This window comes from Lutjanus erythropterus, chromosome 3, assembly GCF_056507025.1.
Source record: "Lutjanus erythropterus isolate fLutEry1 chromosome 3, fLutEry1.hap2, whole genome shotgun sequence".
NCBI classification, from domain to species: Eukaryota; Metazoa; Chordata; class Actinopteri; order Lutjaniformes; family Lutjanidae; genus Lutjanus; species Lutjanus erythropterus.
Window position 1 is genome coordinate 2,310,945 of NC_139319.1, and position 18,158 is coordinate 2,329,102.

The 18,158-nt window shown below is 39.2% G+C and overlaps 2 protein-coding genes across 2 annotated transcripts; one reads left to right on the top strand and one right to left on the bottom strand.

Moving 5' to 3' along the window:
• The first annotated feature begins 485 nt into the window (after positions 1 to 485).
• Positions 486 to 7,941, top strand: rab1aa (RAB1A, member RAS oncogene family a). The gene is made up of 6 exons (XM_084714637.1): positions 486 to 669; positions 2,870 to 2,942; positions 3,119 to 3,214; positions 3,320 to 3,415; positions 4,163 to 4,294; positions 6,485 to 7,941. Exons 1-6 carry the CDS (start codon positions 656 to 658, stop codon positions 6,680 to 6,682), a joined length of 609 nt encoding a protein of 202 aa, XP_084570763.1. The 5' UTR covers positions 486 to 655; the 3' UTR covers positions 6,683 to 7,941.
• Positions 7,942 to 10,726: 2,785 nt separating this feature from the next.
• On the bottom strand, positions 10,727 to 16,076 carry LOC146329384 (ribonuclease inhibitor-like). The gene is made up of 5 exons (XM_084714417.1): positions 15,961 to 16,076; positions 12,288 to 12,464; positions 11,664 to 11,837; positions 11,252 to 11,425; positions 10,727 to 10,831 (listed from the first exon to the last, which is right to left on the bottom strand). Exons 1-5 carry the CDS (start codon positions 16,074 to 16,076, stop codon positions 10,819 to 10,821), a joined length of 654 nt encoding a protein of 217 aa, XP_084570543.1. The 3' UTR covers positions 10,727 to 10,818.
• Between the last annotated feature and the right edge of the window lie 2,082 nt (positions 16,077 to 18,158).

An 18,158-nucleotide genomic window follows, 5' to 3' on the forward strand; every position in this document is an offset into this window, starting at 1 on the left:
CAAAAGAAAAGATGAAATATTGGAACACCATGAACAAGATGAACTATAAAATAGAAACAAATATAGAATATACGATATTAAACGATGAACGGATTCAACAGATTATTTTAGAGCATTAGTTTAATTTACCGGACACACATAGATGACTGTGATCAGATAACCTTATTTGCTACAAAATGCAGAATGAAAGCTTTGGATTCTCATTTAAATTGTATTCACAACGCAATTCTGTTTTTCATTCTATTATATAATATGTTTCTTTTCATTATTTTTAGCATACTTAAGAATGAGTAAAATTAGAGACTTGAAAAAACACTCATTAAAGTATAAAAATAAAAGTGTACAAATCGTCTCCCAACCCCTGCATATTGGTCACGGTCTGCTCCGCTTGTTTGTACTGTACCCCCGTGCTGTGTAAACGCCCAACGCCATAAGACTACACTACCCATGATCCATATGCTGTGGTATTTCCGGGTAGGTATTGCTGACAGCCATATTTGATTCGATTATGCTGTTCTGGCTGCGACAACCAGTTTAGCCACTTCTTGAGAAAAAAACGGTGTCTTTCCTTCAGTACGAGGCCGAATTTACGGTTAATCTGCGACCAAATCCAGCTGCATTCACACTAACAACAGTTTATAACCTGTAGTCAACGATGAATCCTGAATAGTAAGTGTGAATTTTGATGTCGTAACATTATGACAGGTCCGGTTGAGCTGTCAGCTTAGCCGGGGAAGCTAAGCTAACGTTAGCTAGCCATGCTAACGGACTAACCGGTGGACTGTGTACAAAATGAACGTCAGCTGCTTTGTCTTCTGTGCTAAGTTAGCTAGCTGAGGGCTGTGGTGGGCTGTACGCACTATCAAATGACAGCGCTGATGTTTATCTCTAAACTCGTGTTTGTCAACATTTTCCGGTCAATATAACATCGAGTAAATAGACCAGTTATTTGTGTTTCGTCTACAGTGTTTGTTAGCTCACTTATAGTAACTTAAATGGAAGCAGCGTCAGGAGCTAACAGGCTAACCGGACAGCTACGTAGCGTTAGTTAGCTGACACTGCTGAGGATTTTGTTATTGAGATAGTTGATCAGATTGATAGACGATGACAGTTCGATGATTCAGGACACAGTCATGTCAGTAAAGCTAGTTAAAACGTCCTAACTGATCTGAGGTCGGTACAACTGTAATTTATCCACCGCAAACAGGAAGTTACTAAATTTGCTCCTGATGTGGAGTTAGTTAGGTAATAAAATCACTCTGTATTACTTAACTACAGGGCTGCAGCAAACCGATATTTCTACTGTGTATCAATTCACTGATTGTTCTGATTAAGGGGTCAATAGTGTGCATTAGAGTAGTGAAAATGCCGATTTTTTTCTCTTTATGACTCGTGACTTGCAGTACTTTCTTTCTTTACTGATATTTGTTGTACTATGTTTATTGTCATGCACCAATATAACGCAAGACATTACTTGTTTGTGTTAATCTAACTGGTAATAAAAGTCAATTGTGTTTCATAATTTCCCAAAACCCAAGATAACTGATCAACAGTCCAACACCCAAATATACTCAATTTACAATCATACAAACCAGAAAAAAAGCTGCAAATCCTAGGATTTGAGAAACTGAAACTGACAACAGTTTTATGCACAATAAATATTAGGGCAGATACATTTTCAGCAGATAATATATTTTTATTGTTCCAGTAATTCAGAATATGTCAAGGCATTTAATTTGAATTTTTTTTTAATGAACTTTACTAAAAAATGTACATAAACATTTGAAGAGTCAGAGCTGATATATGATTTTGTTGTAGTAGTGATGTCAGATTTATTTTGATCGCTGCTGTGGAATATTAAATCATGATTTTTGATTTAATTGGTGATTTTTGGATTTTATCCATATCGCCCGGCCCTGATGCATCATAATTTATCAGACCATCACTGTTTGACAATTTGTTGTAGTAGAGAAAATGTGTATATTGACAGATATATGTCATGTATCGTAGTATAGCCTAAAAGTGTTGACATATTATTTATAAGCCATATCTCACAGTCCTAATTGTTATAGTAAAATGATAAGTTGTGTACTCTGTCTTAAGAGTAGTGAAAAATCATAATTTCCCAGAGCCCAAGGTGATGTCCTCATATGGCTTGTTTTGACCCTTCAACAGTCTAAAACTCAAAGATACTTCATTAGCAGTAATATAAAACGTAGATAAAAACAAACCTATTCATATTATATCACATCATAATAACATTTAATAGAGAAAAAGGCTGAAAATCCTTATATTTCAGAAACTGAACCTGAGAATGTTTTGCATATTTGCTCAATAAATTTCCTAAAGGATTTATCTTGTTGTCAGAGTTGTTTGGTGAGAAATGTTCTGTTGATTGACTAATTGATTGATCGACCAAATGTTCACATTTAAATTACTGCACTGTATGTTCCAGTGCAGGGTTACAATTGATAAGTACTTTATTGCTCAGACCAGAAAAGACATTTGAAGACATCAACTCAGAGCTTTGGGAAAATATGATGGGCATTTTTCGCCATTTTCTTATAACAGCTCAAAATAATCACCTTTTTATGTGGATATGATACTTAAGTTTTCACATAATTTACATTGCTAAGCAGTGGTACACTTTGTACATAGACTTACTTATAACAATACAAAGTACTCAAAACCATCAATCTACCGATAATTAATCTGTGTAAAATGTTATTTATGAAAGACTGTCAACAGATTGACTGATCAAAGAAAAAATTGCACAAGCATAATATAGTCCCTTATGTGATTTAGTGCCTTGCAGGTGTTGTAATAATAATTTAGTGTTAATGATATTTTTGCTCCTTTATCCTCACAGTGACTATTTATTCAAACTGCTCCTGATCGGTGACTCTGGTGTTGGAAAGTCTTGTCTCCTTCTCCGGTTTGCAGTAAGTGTCTGTTTTTCAGTCATTATTACATAACAGGTTTTTATGATTTTTTTTTCTCTGTCAGCACTGTGATGGTTGATAACCCTGCAGGAATCATATCTACCACCCAGACCCACCTGTGTGTGTGTGTGTGTGTGTGTGTGTGTGTGTGTGTGTGTGTGTGTGTTTTATGCTAGGATGACACGTACACAGAGAGCTACATTAGTACCATCGGCGTGGACTTCAAGATCAGGACCATCGAGCTGGACGGAAAGACCATAAAGCTTCAGATTGTAAGGAGAACGTGGTGTTATAGGGCTGTACATGGATAAGTGGTGATAAACTTTGGATTACATTTGTGTCCGTTTGGACTGACAAGCTCTGTTTTGTCTTCTCAGTGGGACACAGCTGGTCAGGAACGGTTCCGCACCATCACATCCAGTTACTACAGAGGAGCTCACGGCATTATAGTAGTTTATGATGTCACAGATCAGGTCAGTGTGTTTTAACGTTGGGTTCTCTCTTGTTAGCACTTGGTTTCCCCAAGGCCCTTAAAAAAAAAAAAAAATTTACCCAGTCATCATCCAGTCACAGAAGGTATTTTCCACCAGATCAACTCTGGTTCTTGAACTGTTCCGCTCAAGAGTCTTGCACAATGACCTGATTTTGTGTGAAAATTAGGGATGTTCCATATCGTATCATTCACCATATAGCATTATATGTTTCTTCATGATAATAATAATAACAATGATGATGTGATAATGGCAATACTACAAACTAATTTCACCACCTCAGTCAGAGGCACCTGACTGAGTTTGAGGAGAGACAAAAATCTCACGAGCAGAGCTGAATAACTATTGTGAGTTATATGGCAATTCTACAAGTAAAGCAACTCAAAGTGGTGATTTCCTGTGTTTTCTGTCTGCTTTGCTAGACCACGGGGAAAAGTTGAATCTTACATTTCTAGAGACAATATATCAAGTCATATTTCCAAAAAAACAGTGCATATCACATGTCTGACAGTCTTCCTGGGTTTTATTTCAGCAGCATCATCGCTATACTACATACAAAAGTAGTAAATAAAATACTTTTGAAATAAAAATTTAAATTCTTCTTTAGTTTTTTGTTTCAAACTGGATGACATTGGGATAATTTTCTGACAGATTGAAACATTTTCTTTAAGCAGACGTCAGTATCAGAATTAACTTAACGTCTCTTGTCTTTTGGCTTCCTGTCCTCAGGAGTCCTTCAATAACGTCAAACAGTGGCTACAGGAGATCGACCGCTACGCCAGCGAGAACGTCAACAAACTGCTAGTAGGCAACAAGTGTGACCTCACAACGAAGAAGGTTGTGGATTACACCACAGCTAAGGTAAGTGGACATCGTGGTAACACTGTGACGTCTGTATTAGAAGAATATCAGATTTAGTTTTCTCACTTTTGTATCTGCCGCTCCTGCAGCTGCTTGAAAGTTTGTTCAAACTTCTGAAGCTAATAGGATAATAAAATAAGTGTTAGCTGACTGAGCTACATTTGTTGCCAGCAGTCTGTCTTCAACTTCAACTTGAAACATACCACTCTGCTTAGACAAACAGGTGAACGCTGGAGAAATTGGGATTATGAAGAACCGTATGTTGGTTATATTGGCAAGTAATGACTTTTTAAAGGGAGAATGCTGCAGTTGTCATGTGGATGTCTATTCTGTGTTGATGGTAAATGTAGTCAGTGACAGAGTAAACAAATCTGTCGCTCTTCATGCTTAGATGAGTATTTTTGTCACTAAGTTTTGGTCTACAAAGTAAGTCACATGTCTGCCCTAAATGCATCCTGGTACATGGAGGCACTGCTGTACGGCTCTGTGAGCAGGAAAACTCAACTTTCATCCACTTTAAAGGGATAGTTCACCCAAAAATGAAAATTCGGTCATTATCTTCTCACGCTCATGCAGATTGAAGGTGGGGTTTAGTTTTTTTAGTCCACAAAACACTGCTGGATTTTCACAGGAAAACTTGGATTTGGGAGATTCTGCAACACTGTTTTCCTGTGATACTCCAGCAGTGTTTTGTGGACAAAACATGCAGGAGAGTAGATAATGACTGAATTCCCTTCAAAAGCTCATTCAGTCAAGTACAAATCATCACCCTTCACTCTTGTTTACCAGGTACAAAATGAGGTAAAGGTGGCACCTGAACCACGACCTACTGAACCATTTCAATTAACATCTGTAAATGACAAGAAATTAGAACGTTCAACAGGTGTTAGGCTGGAAATATACTTTGCTTTTAACTACGTGTTCACATACGCACCCATACACTTCATGGCTGCCTCGTGTCTCCTGCGTCCATTTGGAGCGATGGTTGTGAACGTCCTCAGAAATTAATGCAACGCAAACGCATGGTTAAACAGCAAGTATATCTCCAGCCTTAAGGTACTGAACAAGGCCCCATCTGCCTACTCTGCAACAACCCAGATGTTTTATAACCACGGTCTAAAGTTAGCACCTGAGACTCACCAAATGTGAGAGAAATCATCACTTGCAAATAAAATAATGAGGTCAGCCGCCATTTGAGGTTGCAGAAATAGGCCTGTTTCTCTACAAACTGTCACCAAAACACATATGTTTTGTTTGACAGTAACTCTGCACGCTGGTGGCAGCATGACTGTCAATAATTCAACTACAACTCTCGGCATCCATTTACACTCACTGTATTTTACCTTAGTTTAGTTTTAGTTTATAGACTAGAGACACTGATTTTCATCTGTAGTCCTATACAGCAGATGCAGTAAATAAAATATAAAAGTGTACAAATGCAGAATACAGTAAATGCAGGTGTCTTACGTAATAAAAACAGTAGGTAAACAGTTCACAGGACAAAATACAACATAAAATGCACAACAACTACCTTATAAAGTGACCAGGTTACCATTGCAGATGTCTTACATAATAAAAACAGTGAGTGCACAGTGCAACTACAGCATGAAATACACAATCACTACATTTTAGTGTCCAAGCTACCAAGGCTGACAAAATACCATATGAAATACACAATAACTACATTATAAAGTGATGACGTTAGTAGCATATGTACCTAAAATCAAGTTTTTAACGTTTCAACTTTTGATATGTTTTAGATTGTCAGGGAGTTTATTCCATTCAGTGATGGCTTTATATGAAAAGGATGCAAGTCTCCACATATGTGTTGGCTGACAGATTCCTAATAGGGAAAATGGAGAGTCAAGGTGTTTGGTGAAAAATGTTGTGATTTTACTCATTTTATCACCTTAGCTGCTTCCACCCCTTGGAGTATACAATATGTAGTCAGTCACAACCTACATGATCAATAATTATCAATACTGGCTGATATGAAACTTCATTATTCTGATTTTTCAGCTCTATCGCCCAGGCCTTGGTCAGAATATTTAACTCTGGAATTAGTCTGAAAGTAAATTCTTGACCTTAAAAACGGCAGTTCACAAAATGGCAGCAGTGCTGGAGTTTTCTCATCACATGTCCTTCGGGGAATTTATTTCACTCCTCCCTGCACTCCCTTTCATTCACCAGGAATTTGCCGACAACTTGGGGATCCCGTTCTTGGAGACCAGCGCCAAGAGCGCCACCAACGTGGAGCAAGCCTTCATGACCATGGCGGCCGAGATCAAGAAGAGAATGGGCCCCGGGGCCACAGCCGGCGCCTCGGAGAAGTCCAACGTCAAGATCCAGAGCAAGCCAGTCAACACCTCGTCTGGAGGCTGCTGCTGAGACCCCAAAAACAGCCACGACCTGAATCCACCCCCGCCCCCCCGAGCCCACGACCAGTCTCAATGTTACCATGCTCCACAGGGAAAGAAAACCAGAGAGAGAGAGAGAGAGGGGGAGGGAGGGAGGGAGGGAAGGAGGGAAAGAAAGACAGGAAGACTTTGAGTGGACCGGTTTGTACTTGTGTGTGCAGCTACAACACCAGATTCCCACCACACCCTTTCAAAGTCAGCAATAGGACGGTAAGCCCATCCATCCCCACAGAACACACTGGGCGGTTCTTCTTTTTTTTTTTCTTACTTTACCAAAACACACTCATACTGGAAAAACAAAATGTAAACAATTTTTAACAGTGTGCAAAGTTAACCAATGAAAGAGAACACATGTATACAGCTTTTCTTCTTTTTTTTGTTTTCTTATTGTTTGCCCTGCTCTTATTTGAGTTTGTTAAATGAGTCACTTTTCTAAAACTGAAAAAAAACAAAAAACAAAACACAAAGTTGTCTTTATTTAGCTGTGGATAACAGCACGACTTTGGCCCGAATCTCCTCCGATACACGAATTAGTAAGCACTTCAAATGAAGCACATGCTTAACCCAGCATCATGCATGTTAGAACTGATCACATGCTCCCTCGGCCGCACGTGATCAGCCGCAGTCATGAAGCGAGTGGCTCAAACTACACCCAGGAAACGCTCCGGTAACGTCACCCGCTCCAACTTCACAGAGTCGCCCCTTTAAAAAAAAAAAAAAAACGATGTGCCAGTGCCTTTGTTGGCAGGAGATTTTACATGACATTTATGCCTTCGGTGCTCTTGTGTTGTTGGCATATTTCCCCTCATGTGCCCGCAGTCGTGACTTCTTAAAGAATCCACTTTGTATGATAGCAGTTAACATTCCTGTATATATCTATATTCGGCTCTGTGTGTGCTCTGCTGGTGTTCATGATACAATAAGCATGTGCTACATTGGGAGACGTGACGTCAGCCGTGTGTATTTCTCTGCTAATGTTTCTCAACCAACAGCACAACCACAACAGGAGAAATGAAATCACCATCCCAGCTCGAGAATAATCTATAAACTGTATATATTTATACATAAATGTAAGAAGTGATTTGCAAATTGTGTAGAGAAGCAAGTGAAGCGAATGACATGATAAATAGCTGGAATTAGTTAATCTCGGCACGTGATTTGTGGCTGCGGACATGACATTTTTGTGGCACAATGTCTACTATTAAAACAATGAAGGAGATCTTTGATAACTGCTCGTCCTGATGGTGTGTGGTTTTTTTTTTTCCCCTCTGCACACTTTCTTCACACTTGCTGTCTGCTCTCAGTTCAACCTTTGTTTCAGACATTTCTTCAGTGGCCCATAAGCTGAGAGGAATGATGATCTTTGACCTAGATTTCTCAGGCCGCAGTGAAGGAAGGCTTCTGTTTGATACAGCAGCTTCTGTTTCCAGCTTGAATATACTGCAGTCTTGAATAAAAATTCACCCTAAAGTTTATACAATATAATTTATAGTAACACGGTACTAAAACATAATCTGCAGTATCATGCAGTTCAGTTAAGAAACCATATAATGTATCAGTGGGCTCACAAGAGCAGAAAAATAAAGTAGTTAAAAAATAATATACATGCAGAAGCAATTAATTAAAATATCGATAAATCCCAGATTTTTGCGTAAAATGTTCGTACGCACAGTTAAAGCACAAATTTGTGCGTACGCAGTTTGTGAATGAAGCCCATTGTCTGGACTCTTTAAAATGCAGATTGAATGAATTGAAAGATTGAAAGAATGATAATCTGCTGCTTTTCCTTCATCCAGTATCGACATTATTGAGCTTTTAGACATTTTATATAATATTCCTATGGGATTTTCAATATGAATAAAATGGGGTTTAAATCTTTTCCCCTCAACTGAATATCTCTGACACCTTGTACACCCCCCTATGAAAACTCATAGTCACGGTGCTGCATTTCTCATCATTTCTCCCCAAAAGTGCACTGAAAAATCTTTTTTATGATTAATTCTTACTTGAGTTTTTCTGGTCATTAAGTGCATATTTTAACTTGTGCATCAGCTGATCTTATCTTGAGTAGAGCTGCAACAATTAATTGATTATTATTTACTGTTTATTTTGGTAAATTATTTGGTTTGGGTCATATTTTGAGGGAAAAAAAGTCAAAATTCTGATCTTTTCTCATCGGTAATGAAAATAATCGTTAATTACAGCCCTAATCTTCATGCAAGTTATTGCAAACATATTCACAAGTTAAATATATAAATGAGAAATGGATGCATTTAATCTGAGTCATTGTTTTTATTTCCTCTCATCAGGAAATTGAAATAGAACATTTTAGTCTACTGAAAAATAATAACAGTAATACATTTCTTCCATAGTCTTTTACTTATTTGGGGGCCCAAATAAAATCTCCTGTGAATCAAGTAAAGTGTTTTTGAAAGATTTAAAGGACAAAGATGCGGCTTGTTTGATCTCCTTCGGCAAGTCATTCCTGAACAATGGGGTCCTGAAAACAAAGGCCTGCCCTGCCCTGGTTTTCAGTCTGGACCTTGGAGGTTTTAAACGGGAACCACCAGAGGATCTGACGCTACACTTCAGTTCATGCACTCAGGAGCCGGTCTGATCCGGGACGAAGGAGCTCCACATCCTCAGACTCAAATCTGTTTTACTGGTAAAGGACAGTCTATCTCAAATAGCAGTACATGAAGCAAGTTTTAAGCCATTTAAAGACTTCAAAAATTGGGCTATGGTATATTTTGTTTAAGACGATTTTCTTATATGTATTGTTAAAGCTGCTGTAAAGAAAATCTGAAGCCACTTTATGCCAAATTAATACATTTAAATATTCAGCAGGTCTATGAGATACTACAAGGTAAAATAATGAACTTTGACCAAATCTGAGGTTAATCTGAAATTAGGAATGAGTGTTGATGTGTGAAAGATGATTTATTTCTACATATGAATCTGTCTTTTAAGTGCTTTAAATGCACCTTCTCATTACTTCATTACATACAAGTTTTCTTTAATAAAAAATGCATCAACACAGCAAAAAAATACTCTGTTATGATTAAAAGTACAGATGTATTAGTGACAGAATGTACCTCAAGTATCAAAAGTAAAAGTACTTGCAATGCAGAGTGGCTACTGTCAGTGTTGTACCATTATATTATTATTTTATCATTTTTTGTTTTCATTTCTTAGCAGGACTTTAATGTTGATCGTCAAGCTGAAGTTAATTTTAACTGCAGATACTTTTTTCATAAAGTGATCATATGTTTTATTTGTAAAACCTCAATTTGAAAAAGTAACTTTAGCTCTTAAATAAAGACGAATAAGACGAAGAGACTCGACCACAGAGAAAAGGTGAGGCTCAGTTAGCTTTGTGCAGGAACAGTAGAAATACTTTTACACTTTGAGCACATTTCACACTCTGTACTTTTTCACTTTTACTTGAGTAAAGAAGTTGAGTCAGTATTTCTACCACTGTATTTTTTTTAACACAAGTATCTGTACTTTTACTCAAGTAAAATGTGTTTGTTGGCACCTCTGTCAACTCTGGTCCCTGTGAGGCAAAACAATACCCTGAAATCTCCTGGTGTGACATGAAGTTACAGCTCCCCACCAGCAGAGGGCAGCATCGGCTTCCTGCATGCAGAGCAGTAATGCGGAGTCAGCTGATGGTCCCAGTGTGTAAAGAACCAATCAGGAGGTGTTCTGCTCTTACATCTTCTCCACAGATCCCAAAATTGTGTACATGCTTACAGCTGCTAACATGAAAGTTGGTGCAAGAAGTGCTCAGATAAAAGTAGTGATACCACAGTGAAGAAATGCTCTGTTACAGGTAAAAGTCATGCATTCAAAATTTTACTGAACAAAAGCATCAAAATACAATAAAAGTACCAAAAGTAAAACTCTTCATCATCAACATCTTCTTACATAACTGTAAGTAGCATTAGGTAGAATGATGCCCCTGGTGTTTGACCAGTGTTACAGTAATTTTATCATCTTCATCCACACACAAGCTGCTGCTGCTTCAACCTGATTGGATCATCAGGACACAGCTGATCTTCTCAACACCACCTCCTTTATCATCACAGACACCCATCACAGAGATCACGGCTTCCATCTGATTAGGGAAGAAGAGAGACAACAGGACTGATAAATCAGTGTTTACAGAGACTCCCTTCATCAGCTGTCAGTCAGTGATGCAGCACATCCAGTAAAAAGCTGTGACAAAGACAATCTGATCAGTTATTGTGTGACTAAATAAACAGAGAACAAACAGTTTGAGATCAGATTTGATGGCACAACAGTTTGATGAATGAGGACCACATCAACTCAAACACACGATTACAACAAGCTCCTGGCTCATCATCATCAGTGGCTGATGTTCTCTGTCTTTCTGTCCAATCCTGAAGCCTGTTATCATTCTCCTCTTACATCTTCACTGAGAAAAGCAGGAAAGCAGGATCTTTGCTGTGATGCAAACAATGTTTAGTACAATACTGCTGAAACCAGCATGGACCGACTCCAACCCTCTACTGACCTCACAGTCTCCAGTCTACAGTGTGGACTCTCCACGAGCTCAGACAGCAGTGTCACGTCTGAATCCTTCAGGTTGTTTCCCCACAGGTCCAGCTCTCTTACATGGAAGGGGTCGGACTTCTGAGTCGAGGCCAAAGAAGCACAGCTGATCTTTGACAAGCTGCAGCGCCACAATCTGAATAACAAATAAATTATATAAAAAGTAGATTTTTTATGTTATATAAAGGTTTTAAATGTGTAGCTCAACATTGCTCTGCCACAGTCAATGGACTAAACCACTGAAGAAGAAAACACACTTAAGCATGAAGATAGTCAGTGTGGATCAGTATAAAATGTCTGTAGTTTAGTGTCACCACAACTTTCACATCATATTCATCTCAGCACAGAAGTTAAAAAAAAAAAAGGCGTCTAACCCCAGAGTTTCCACTCTACATAGTGGACTTTTCAGAAAATCACACAGCAGCTTCACTCCTGAATCCTGCAGCTTGTTGTCACCCAGCTCCAGAACTCTCAGATGGGAGGGGTTGGACTTCAGAGCCGAGGCCAGAGAAGCACAGCTGGTCTCTGACAAACTGCAGCCCCACAATCTGAATAAAGAATAAATGATAAAACTTTAGAGGACAATGTTCCCGCTTGAACTCATTCAGTGTTTAATAACCCGTTCAGAGCTGAAGAAAGTTCAGAATGTAGAAGTTTAGAAAATGGAAACCCCAAACACCTGAACTCAACGGGATCAATGTTCAAAACTGTAGAACACAAACGGTGAAAAAGAGCTTTCATTAATATCAGTGACAACGTGCAGCTACTTCAATAAAGACATAGTGACTTCACCTCTTAAACTGGTGCCTCCATCTATACAAACTCATGTTGTGTAGCCAAACACAAAGAAAAACCTGAAGAAACTAAGTTAAAGTATAAACATTTTCATACAGTGGCCACGGCCCCACCTGGCCTCCCCTTTAGCAGTGGCACTGATTCACAGTGACAACTTTCACATCATATTAATCTCAGCATAGAAGTAAAAAGTGGTGTCTGACCTCAGAGTCTTCAGTCTACAGTGTGGATCCTCCAGAAAATCACACAGCAGCTTCACTCCTGAATCCTTCAGGTTGTAATTTTCACTCAGGTCCAGCTCTCTCAGGTGGGAGGGGTTGGACTTAAGAGCTGAGGCCAGAAAAGTACAGCTGATCTCTGACAACCTGCAGTTCCTTAGTCTGAATAAAGAACTAATTATGAAAAACTTTAGATGACAACGTTCCTGCTTGAAATCATTCAGTGTATAATAATCTGTTTCAAATCCAGACATTTAAAGAATAAATGATGTAGATAAAAAATCTATTTCTAATTCAGTCAGATGTTTTCATCTAATTTCATTTTCATTCCTGCATCACCTGTGCACTGAGCGCTTCTTTAAAATAAATAATAAACGTTGTGTTAACACTCACCTGGATCACCTGATCAGTGCTGTTCCTCCCACTTCATGTACAGGAACAGTTACAGTTTATCTATCTGTGTGTGTGTTTGTGTGTGTGTGTGTGTGTGTGTGCGCGTGCGTGTGTGTGTGTGTGTGTGTGTGTGTGTGTGTGTGTGTGTGTGTGTGTGTGTGTGTGTTTGTGTGTCTCTCATACAGATCAGCTCTTTAACATGACCTCTTGTATGAGTGTCAGAACAGACATGTTGGTAATTAAATAATTTTTAAATGAATAGGAAAAATAAATGTAGGAGCCAAACATGTTGTTCACATATCTCAGAATTTGATTGCAACTCACTGGGTGTTACTGATATGAGCTCAGGCATGAAGGTAGGAAGTGTTTGACCCCAGAAGGACAAAGGGGTTTTGAGTGCTGTGGTGCACTAACTCACCGGGGCTGGTCTGACCCTTTACCAGTCCCTCCAGGATTCTGTGGGCCTTTTTTGGGATTGTTGTGGACTACAATACCTGATTTCACTGTAGCTTTTCTAAAAAAAAAAAAAATGCAATGCATGTTGCAGTGGCATTTTTTGCAATGAAAACATGGGACCAAGTGAAAACTGGAAAAGAGAGTTTAATTTTTTTTGTATAATTCATAAAAAATCAAAGGCAACTTGTTCCAAGGAGAATAAAACCACACTCTGTGGTAAGTGTTCTAACTAACCCTCCTAAAAAAGGCTCAGATTTATAATAATTCTAGAAATCTGCTTTAATTGTAAATGAAGAGTTGCATCAGGAGGGTATTCCTCAAAGAAGTGGAATCTTTTTGGAGCTCAAAACAGCACAAATTGACAAAAGAACAAAAATATGAATCCAAAAAAGTAGTGAATAATAAAACAAAAACACTGAGTCGGTTCACTGAGATGTACATGTATGCTGCTCTGATTGGTGGAACTCCTGGGAGGCTACAGTGATCCGTCAAAGTTGCAGAAAAGTTGTGGAGTTTGTAATATAGCACAGAATTTGCAGGGACTGGTTGAATTTGTGTGAACTGTTGTGATTGCAACATCCTGAGGAGGCTGGGCAGAACTGATTGTTATTAATGATTGATCATTTGCACACCTACTGTAAATCTAACAGACCCACCACCAGTTTTATTGGTTGTAGCCGTGTTGTTTGTAATCTTAGAAAGGCAAACTGATCTGGTGTTAATTTGCACTTTTCTCAGAAGAACAGGCCTTAACTGTGTGCATGAATGTGACAGCAGCTCTGACAGACACAGCTGCAATTTATCAAACTAGTAGCATTAGCTAACCAGCGTCATATTATTGTGTTTTTGTATGATTACTATTGACAATAATATATCACTCTCATTTCAAGCTGTATGGGGGCCTCTGGTGGCCACAGGAACTCTAAGCAGGTGCTCAGACTTTTGAATATAAATTCAACTTTGAAGATTCAACAGAATCATTATCATGTCGCTGGTCTCATCTGGTCCTGATGGTGTGATGTGAAGTTACAGCTCTTCACCAGCAGAGGGCAGCGTTGGCTTTGGAGGAGAAGTCAGAGGAACCTGGCAGCAGTGAGAATTCAGTGAACAGAAAGCATCCTGATTGGAAGCATAAAAATAGTCAGTCAGTAGTTAAAGCTGGAAAGAATAGATTTTTTGTTCTAAAGAAGAGATGCGGGGGCGAGTCGTAAAACTTTTCAACAACATCGAGCTCCTTTGAACATCATCTATATTGAGTTTGAATAGATTTTTAATAATAAATTGGAGATTGTTTTTGTGGCCTCGGCTGATTTAATGTTGTTCCATTGTTTTCATCTTGTCTTGTTAAGTCTTTTCCGTCTTGTTATGTAATTTTATTGCATGTTGTCTCTTTTTTCTTGTCACTTTTTAAATGGTTTTTGTATATGCATATGATGTTTTTCTGTCTTCTGTCTTTTTTGTCTTATGTTTCAACTTTTAAGTCTTTTTCTTCTCATGACTTTTTTTTGTCCTATTACATCTTTACGTTTTTTAGTGTTCTTTTTCATGTTGTTAGGAGTTGTATGTTGTTTATCTGTCTTGTTACATCTTTTTCATCTTTATCGTCTTGTTACTTCTTGTTACATGTTTTTTTGTTTTGTTATATTTTTACATAGTTGCTACTGTTGTGACATTTTTTCATCTGTTACATCTTATATTTTGTTTTTTGTCTTGTTGTGTAATTTTTAGTCTTTTTATTTTGTGTCTTGTTGTGTTTTGTATGTTTATTTCATATTGTAGCATCTTTCTAATATTATGCTGTTTTTGTCTTTTTACAGCTGTTGTGTGTGATATGCACTGATGGATACACCAAGTAAACTGTCCTTTTTTCTTTGCCCTGTCCAGTTTTGAGAATGTAAGCAGTAGAGAGTACAGTTATATGTGTACAAATAAAGGGAGTAACAGTAAAAAAAAAAAAAAAACACTCATGTAAAGTACAGATACCTGAAAAATCAACCTAAGTACTGTAATGATGTTGGGTGTGTTGGTGTGAGTGTCTGAAGGAATGAGAGGGAGCAGTGGTGGAAATCGGGGGAGGTGGACGGTGAGTAGCTGGGTCTGTTCGCCAGCTTCGTTTGTGGACGGTTGCTGGGTGATGTTTGGGGGTGTGGGGGTGGAGCTACGAGTCTGCTGTGACAGCTGCAGAGGCTGAAGCCTTTCACCCCACTGCTGCTGCAGGAGGAGGAGGAGGAGGAGGAGGAGGAGGAGGAGGAGGAGGAGGAGGTTAGTATGAGTCCATGAGTGAAGTTCAGTCTCACAGTCAGTCTGTTGCTCACCAGCTGATCTCACTGATGAAACAGAGCTGCAGTGTCACACAGCTGTCACACACACACACACACACACACACACACACACACACACACACACACACACACACACACACACCCCGCAGGCCTCATTAAAACCAGCAGCACACTCCAAACAAAACCTGCTGGCGATAACACACTGAAAATATTCCACTATAAGCAACAGTCCTGCACTGGATTCTTTAAAGTGAGATGTTTACTTGCAACACCAGTATCCTTAAAGTGAAACCTGTAACAAGGCTTTGCCTGCTCAGAGGCTGTCAGAATTAGATTTAAACTAAATATTAGAAGTTAACTAAAAATCACAGTTTAGATGATACAAAAGTCTGTACACAAAACAATTTTAAAAAGTGTTTGTCCTCACTCATAGATAGTTCACATTCTCATTCTCATTTTTTCTGCAGGCTTCATTCAGCTCAGTGGTCGTCACGGTGGTCCCTCAACAAGATGGTCCCAGGTTCAACCTCATCCACTCCAGGTCCCCACCCTGAGTCTCACCCCTCAGGTTCCAAGCCCTGCAGCTCGAGGACAAACCCCCCTCATCAATCTCCTCAACCCCTTCATCCCTCAAACCCCACATCCTTCATTCCTTATGTTCATTAACAACAGCTGACAAAAACATCCAGCAGAACATCTGTGCAGAGCTGTGAAGTGTGTCCCTGAGCTGTGTGGCTCCATCCTGTGTCAGGTCACAGTAATCAACAACTGTCCTCAGCTGATGATTTAAGTAATGGTTGAAGACTTGTATGTACACGCACTGATGAAGGCTGGATGTCTGAAAATGTTTTGTGAGTTAAGTAAAAGCTTGTGAAATGATATTGTGACCTTCTTTTCTTGATACAAAGAAATTAAGTAAGTTCACCTTTGATCAGTCAAAGATAGAAACTTGAATTCAGAAGATGTACAGTTGTATTTCTCTGTTTGAAAGGGAAAATAGATGTGAGAATAATTGGCTTGTTAACTCCTCAAAAAATGCACTTTGCTCAAACTCTACAGAAAGTCATGTAAAACTCCAACAATCACCAGCTCTGGTTTGTTCGAAATAAATCCTTCATCACGTGAAAAGAGTGCAAAGAGACTCACTCCTCACCAGCTCAGTGCACTCGAGGTCCGGCTGAGTAGATGTGTACTGCGCTGCTGGATGAGAGTGCAGCGTGGAGCGACACCTGTCACTCTGCAGACCGTTACACTAACAAAAAAAAAAAGAAAAAGAAAAAAGGAAAGTCGAATCAAGACAAAAAAAAAACAGCAATGACTTCAGCTCATTGTCAATAGATGATATACACCGATCAGGCATAACATGACCACTGACAGGTGAAGTGAATAACACTGATTATCTCTTCATCATGGCACCTGTTAGTAGGTGGGATATATTAGAGTTTGACAATGGCCATGATGGCTAGATGACTGAGTCAGAGCATCTCCGAAACGTCTGCAGTGGTCAGTATCTATCAAAAGTGGTCCAAGGAAGGAACAGTGGTGAACCGGCGACAGGGTCATGGGTGGCCGAGGCTCATTGATGCACGTGGGGAGCGAAGGCTGGCCTGTGTTGCGTCCGATCCAACAGATGAGCTGCTGTTGCTCAAACTGCTGAAGAAGTTCATGCTGGTTCTGATAGAAAGGTGTCAGAATACACAGTGCATCACAGTTTGTTGCGTATGGGGCTGCATGGCCGCAGACCAGTCAGAGTGTCCATGCTGACCCCTGTGCCGCCGAAAGCACCAACAATGGACACGTGAGCATCAGAACTGGACCACGGAGCAAAGGCAGAAGGTGGTCTGGTCTGATGAATCATGTTTTCTTTTACATCACTGTGTGCATCGCTTACCTGGGGAACACATGGCACCAGGATGCACTATGGGAAAAAGGAAAGTCAGCGGATGCAGTGTGATGCTTTGGGCAATGTTCTGCTGAGAGACCTTGAGTCCTGCCATCCATGTGGATGTTACTTTGACACGTATCACCTACCTAAGCATTGTTTCTCCAGAGAGACCCTTGGAGTCTTACCATTCCATCCGATCTGTCGAATATGTTTATTAAGGGTTAAAAAAAGATACTGTAACTTTGGTAATATATTCGTTTTAATACAATTTATTTGCCTGATCAAGATAATACGTAGATTTATCCATTTCTGTAGATCACTGACTCCATCTTTCACAGCTGTAGTTGTATCACGTTGACAAAATCTGTCTTAGAGTACTGAAAAGTGCCTCTGTTGTTCCCACTATATCAGGTGCATCCAGTCTCACAAAGTGAAAACATTAACAGCCACATACTGTCACGGATGGTCAAAACACACACACACACACACACACACACACACACACACACACACACACACACACACAGATAAAGAGATAAAGTGGGGAGGAGCAACACTGCTCAGGTAAAGAGGAGAACAGAACCCTGCAAGTGAAAGTGTTCAGTTGGTTCAGACTCCATTAAAAGTCGTCGGAGCAGAAGTGACGGTGAGTTTTATCATAACGTGTTTATTATTTCACTGTCAGAGTCTCTGAGTCATTTTTCTGTCTGTGGTCTGTAGAGGAAAGAAATGTTAGAATGAACTCAACAGTTTGATTCAGCTGTGGACATGAAGTCTGAAAGACCTGATTTGAAAAGAATAAATAACAAAACTGACCAGTAATCAAGTATTCTTTTGATT

Excerpts from the sequence above, each read along its gene's own strand:
- rab1aa (XM_084714637.1), top strand. Across the intron at positions 3,215-3,319 it reads AGACCATAAAGCTTCAGATT|TGGGACACAGCTGGTCAGGA; the intron begins GTAAGGAGAACG and ends TTGTCTTCTCAG. Across the intron at positions 4,295-6,484 it reads TGGATTACACCACAGCTAAG|GAATTTGCCGACAACTTGGG; the intron begins GTAAGTGGACAT and ends TTCATTCACCAG.
- LOC146329384 (XM_084714417.1), bottom strand. The coding sequence starts at position 16,076 with ATGTGGGGTTTGAGGGATGAAGGGGTTGAGGAGATTGATGAGGGGGGT. Across the intron at positions 11,838-12,287 it reads TGTAGACTGAAGACTCTGAG|ATTGTGGGGCTGCAGTTTGT; the intron begins GTCAGACACCAC and ends TTCTTTATTCAG. Across the intron at positions 11,426-11,663 it reads TGTAGAGTGGAAACTCTGGG|ATTGTGGCGCTGCAGCTTGT; the intron begins GTTAGACGCCTT and ends TTTGTTATTCAG.